This window comes from Schistocerca cancellata, chromosome 5 (genome assembly GCF_023864275.1).
Source record: "Schistocerca cancellata isolate TAMUIC-IGC-003103 chromosome 5, iqSchCanc2.1, whole genome shotgun sequence".
Lineage (NCBI taxonomy): Eukaryota > Metazoa > Arthropoda > Insecta > Orthoptera > Acrididae > Schistocerca > Schistocerca cancellata.
The window spans coordinates 503,124,363-503,130,755 of NC_064630.1; the positions used below are offsets into that span (position 1 = coordinate 503,124,363).

The window sequence follows — 6,393 nt, forward strand, 5'->3', positions numbered from 1 at the left end:
ACTGTACCACATTTCAATATGTGGGGACCCTGCAGAGAGGGCACACTTGAAAGACTTGCAATCTTGTGGATAACAATAGGAACTGTTCAGTGAATGAAACAAACAATCCATCTTTTCAACAAATTCTGCAGTGTATATTGCCTCAGTAGGTAAGATCTTAAATGCCACATAAGTTTCAATAACTGCAGCAACTGTATGACTAAGCTGGGCTCCAGCTACCTTAACTTTCATTTTAGTAAAAGAATCCTTTAACTCAAAATGATTCCTATGTGGTTTTGGCAATGTCTTAAACATCTTCTGCTGATCCAGAATAAAAGCCCTGTGAATATATTCAAAACTGGCCTCTTTTTTTTAAAACCCAAACTGTATTTTATTTCCTAGCAGAGCATTTCTAGTATTTTTTAAATAGATGTGGGACATCATAAACATCTGCAATAGGTTCATCTCTGACTACAAAATGTAATGGACTGGACTCGGATTTCTCGCAGCAGAGTTCCTTCAGTGCTCTCTGCTTGGTTGCACCCTGGTCACAAACTGTACAAACTACCTTTAGTCCTATTTCTTGCAATTGCCTTATGACATAGTTAATAAGACTTTTAAAAGTGATACTTGAAACTGAGTGAAATAATAAGCAACAATCTGCTTCCAGCTTTTATGTATGCCTCTAACCATGAAAACTAATGCATGATTTGCATGAACATTTGACCTCCCTTAATCTTTAAACCCTGAAATTTCTTGTTTGCTTGCATTATAATACAACCCTCTTTCTGAAGACATTTCATCAAACAACAAAGCACAATATTTGTCACTGTTGTTCATTACTTCAACTTCTGCTTTCATTACATTCATGACTGAAATATTCAATCCTGGCTTAAAAGGTATAGAAGACACAGACATTTCAGATACCTCACAGAAGGAAGATAAAAATGAACTGACAAAAATCTGTATAGGCGGGGACTTCGTTTGTCTAAGGATAAAGCAAATACTTTGTCCTTGGGTGTCCATTGCCTTGCATTTGCTGATTGATGAGCATTTCATAATTGGCTGTTTATGAAATTTTTGGCAACAGAGTTTAAATTAGATTCTATGAAAGAGAAAGTATTGCTGTCATATAAATCTTTAAGTGCTTTCAGTTCTGATTTTTCATGATGTAGCTTTGCTTTCAGTTTTGATAGCCTTGTTAGAGTATTCCTATGAATCTTGTACATTTTTGATTTTGTTGGAGTTAAGTCTGCTTTCGAAACCCCTGTACTTAAAACTCCAGTTTCCTTATTACAAAATGTTTCAGATAAGAATGTGTACTCACTATCTGCATATTCATTTTGAGGGGAGATAAAAAATTTAAGAGGTACATCACTCAATGAATTACTCCGCTCAGCACAACTAGTGCTAGGTAAACCTAGCTAACACCAGTTTCACCCCTGGTATTGGCGCCTGTATAATAAAGATTTTCCATGGTATCACTAGTGCTTGGTAAGTCTAATTCACTATTAACGCCAGTTTCACCTGATCCACTTCTGGAGCTACTTGCCACAACACAACTAAGGCTTTGTAGTTCATTAACACCAGTTTCACTTCTGGTATTATCAGCTGTAAAATGAACAGTTGTCATAGCACCAGTAGTGCTTGGTAGGCCCAATTCACTATTAACAACAGTGTCGCCTGATTCACTACTGATTTTGGCAATTTCACAAGAAATACCTGTTACACGTTTTGGAAACACACCTCTGTTTAGCCTATGCCTACTTTTATTCATAAAATCTTCTTCGAAAAAATGATCTTCACAAACAAAATAAGAAGCACAGTTCACTTCTGGTGACAGTTTACAAACACTCTCCCACTTTAGAAGCAACTCTTGAGGTTGTTTTGAAACCTGTAGAAATGCTTGTTGCAAATTGCCTCCGTTGAACCCACATAATAGCCAGATGAACACCCGGGGAACTTGCAGGAGTATTTCAACGTCAGTATGTTGTGCTGAATATTCTGAAAAAAAAACCAACATAAATTAAATAAAACTACTACAGACTTATCAAAGTTATTTAAAGAAACAAACGGATACCACACTGCTTAATTCACGATAGAAGAGAATACATTTCATTTATATGCTACGAGATTATTTAATGAAAAATTGTGGACTTTTTCAGCAGGAAATCTCTTCAATTGCACGGCGAACTTTATGAATTTAAAGGAAAAAAATATGTTTGTAATGAAGATCAGTAATATGTAAATATGAAACAAATACAAATACGACTGCAAACGAGGACCATAGACTTCAGTGCAGAGCAAGACGATAGAATATTTCGAAACCACCACCATTGGAGTTTAGACAGCTCTTATTGGTCAATTCCGTTTGACCCCTAGCGTGTCTACTGGTCTGGAATGGAACTACGTGGCTTGTTGCCTCTTCGCCCATATAGCTTTCACCCCCGTGTGAAACACCACTGTTCTGAAACAGTGAAACATAGCCGTTTCAAAACACTGAAACAGTTCTACGTATCGAAAATACAAGTCTAAATGGAATGTATTTTAGGTCCAAAAGCATTTGTCGAAATACAAGGAAATTTCGAATTTGTTCCAACGCGAGTATCGCTTTGACTGTGTACCCTTCTGCATTCTTCAAAATAAATCTGTACGTGATCTCAGTAGCTCAAACTTCTTGTAAATGTAAGACGACACCGATATCAGTCTATTAAACAATGTAAAATTGTTGACCTCGGCAGCAATAGTTTCGTATGCGAACATAAGACGACCCCCGTAGCTTTCAAATGACGAATTGGGGATTAGATTACATTAGTACTTGTTCCATAGATCATGAATACGACACTTCGTAATGATGTGGAACGTGTCAGGCTAATGGAAGGTGTCAATACAAGATAGAACATTACACAAAATATTACGTGACACTTATTTTTATTTATTATTTTTTTTAAAAAAACCTTGTCTTACTAGGAAATATAGTACTTTCGCATTCAGAGGATTGCAATCTCGCCACAAGGAAAAATGACTTTCTACATCTACATCTATACTCTGCAAACCACTATGAGGTTGTAACAGAACATATTAAAGGCTTTACTGTACTGAAGTATGCGATACCCTCCAAATTCAACCAGTTTAACGAGTATTTATCATTATAGAAAAGTTATTGTGTATGTTAACAATGATTGCATAACATGTCTGCATAAACAGTCAACCCATCAAATTATACTGAGTAACTGACCCACACAAAAGTTTATATCACTTGATCACTGATACAGCAAATGTCATCATGTAAAAACACTAAGTTCATCTTAAATAATTAATATGAAGTACGAAAAATAGTGGCCAACTTAGGTATTTTGGATCTCCTTAAATAAAATTCACCCAGTGAAACCTATTTGTTCATTAGGAGCGGTTTCAGTCAGTATTTACGTAATCAATCCTATTTTAGACGAAAACCAACATAATTCTTACTAATTCATGTTATTTACTTATTTATGCAAATTAGAGAAGTCAATTGACAAACTTCTAAAAAACGGCTTTTTTGTAACAAAGAATTATTCTGCCAAGTCACAAATCTGTCTGTCATTTTAATAACATGTTAAATTATGTCACTCGATGCAAATTAATAACTTTTCTGCACAAATTATGATAACAGATGTACATGTGACTTATAAACTATATCTCTTTTTAGTAGTTCTTTGACAATGTTATAAATACGAGCAGCAAGAAGGGTCGAGACTCGAGAGGCAGTCGGAATGTCCCTTTGCTAAAGTGTGTTTGTGTGTTATTGTTTGAGGTGGATAAACAATGCAAAGAACATGTAAAGAAAGTACTACTTTGTGTAAGTAGTGTCATGGTCTTTGGTGGACAGGGGAATTAAGATGGCCACCAGAGTAATAAATATTTGGAGTTTACGTATTTGTTGGTTTCGCTCGTTCTTTATCATCAAAAGCACATAAAAAACACGGGACCTCATGTTTTTAACCATAGACAACCAGATTTAGAGCCAACATCAGCATCGAGACACAGCAGCGATTACCACAACACAATGCATTTTAATGGCGCCAACCTAACATCAAGTGCTAACAAGCTCCGCAAATGGGAGTGAAATAGTGCGATTATAGCAATTAGCAATATCTACGACCAGGCGACCATTACAAGGTGCATGGCAGAGGGTACATACCATTGTGCCAGTTATAAGGGTTTCTTCCTGTTCCATTCATGTATGGAGCATGGGAAGAATGATTGATTGAATGCCTCTGTACTTGCAGTAATTATTCCGCCCGTCTGTAAGAGTCTGCCAGTCCAGTTCCCTCAATATCACTGTGATGCTCTCCCTTCGATTAAAGAGTCCTGTGACTGTTCGTGTTGCCCTTCTCTGTATACACTCAATATTCTCTGTTAGTCCTATCTGGGATGGGTCTCACACACTTGTGCGATATTATAGAACCTGTCGCATAAGTGATTTGTAAGCAATCTCTACCACGTGTGTGTGTGTTTTTCACCTTGCCAAATACATCGCATAACGAAACTGAGAGACAGGAGAAGGTATAAAACTTAATTGGTCTAAATAAATAACATCTTTAACATATTAGTTCTTCTTGAGTTTCAATTTGACTCAGAATATATGAGTTTGAAGTTGATATAAATGATGTAATGGTGACAGTGACAAATTAACTGACAATAAAAATTATCAAGGACTTACAAATGGTGCTGACGAAATTACTAACTTGCAATGTGGCAAATAAGCAATTCCTTTTGCAATACAAATGGATGAAGTATGAATAAGTAGAGCTGAAATGCCATGGACAGATGTTTGATGTTTATGTCCTGAGGCAATGTTAGTATGCAGTGATAATACAGCAATTGAACCAGGAAATAAACACAAAAATAAGGGTCCCAATTTATTTTAATGGTGACTCTGTCAGAATCCTGGATGTCTCTTAGTGTTATTGAAAGGATGATTGACCATTAACCTCTGAAGGAACCTAACATTATACCGGTTTCTAAACAGAAGTGTTCAAAGAACCCCTTTCTATTAAAAGGGTACTTGAAAAAGTACTAGAAATCAGGATTTGTAAAATCAGCTGCTTTGCAATAATTTCCAGTTTTGAATACAGTTAACAAGGGTATTTCACAGTTCATGATTATACTGAAATCTTTGTGTTCACCGCAAATAACTCAACTGAAAGAATTTAGTAAAATACAGCTGGGTACAAATGTGGAACAAAAGTTTTGTCCTCATAATATGTAGTTTATTGCAACAGATGACATTATCTTGAAGAAGTTGGTTGATGTCCTTGACTTTGTGCATAACAGTTCATACATTTTAAGAGAAACTGATTCAAATTCTCAAATAAACTTGTCTGGTGCACTATATATTGTGATGAATACGTGAAATTTCAGACCAATTGGATAATTTACAGGCCCATTTTTTACTGGGAAGTTTCTGCTTCTATCAGTTTCACCTGTGTCAGTTTCCATTTTTAATTATTTTGCACCCTATTTAAACAAAATTAAAGTGTGTGAAATCTGTTCTGACGTGATTACTTTTTTTAAAAACAAATATATGCTCTCAATAATGATAAACATCCAGCAGTGGTTGGGTGAATATGTCCTGAAAGTTTGGTTTCATGAGACTTACGAAACAACTTGCAACTCTGTTTGTACCTCTTCCTAAGCTTTTTTTGTCTCTGTAGTTCCACATTTAACTGTTAAACATGTGGATAAATACTTATGTATGAAATGTATTCTTTTATTATGCACATTCTTTAAAATGCACACTTTAGTTATGTGGGATATCTTTATGTATCAAATGTATTCCTTTATTATGTATGTCCTTTTAAAATGTATACTTTAGCTTTGTGTGATACCTCGCAATAGTTATATTTCTTAATATGTAAATTGTACATTACTCATGACGACATCGATTGCATGTAAATGCTTCAAGATGGATAAATAAATAAACAAATAAAAAAAAAGGTCTGGACTGTCTAGTTCTCTGCTCAAGAACCATGGAATCACAAAACACAAACACCATCTGCACTGTCCAAGCTCCATTTGGTTTTTTGTCATTCAGCTGCTCCTACTGCCCAAGTGCAGATTATGATGGTAATATTGACATTTGTGTGTGGAACACAAGCAGGCCCCAGGTACAAAAAACTACAAAGATAGGCAAATGTGGGGCTGACTAATCACTAAATTTACAAAAAAGGACTAGCTTTGAAACACTGTAAAACCACCACCTGAAAAACTTACGCTGGAATCCAGCCTGAGCACCAATCTTGAGATGTGGTCCACACTCATCTCGACAACATCTTAGAGAGCATATACCCATTAATTAACAATTGAATCTGAATATATTTTCTGTGATGTTAAAATTGTAAGACAAATCGGTTTTCAATATGTATTAAA

At 35.5% G+C, this 6,393-nt stretch overlaps 1 protein-coding gene across 1 annotated transcript; it reads right to left on the reverse strand.

The window, feature by feature from the left end:
• Positions 1–770: 770 nt before the first annotated feature.
• On the reverse strand, positions 771–5,848 carry LOC126187718 (uncharacterized). The gene is made up of 2 exons (XM_049928963.1): positions 4,163–5,848; positions 771–1,983 (listed from the first exon to the last, which is right to left on the reverse strand). Exons 1-2 carry the CDS (start codon positions 4,200–4,202, stop codon positions 1,400–1,402), a joined length of 624 nt encoding a protein of 207 aa, XP_049784920.1. The 5' UTR covers positions 4,203–5,848; the 3' UTR covers positions 771–1,399.
• Between the last annotated feature and the right edge of the window lie 545 nt (positions 5,849–6,393).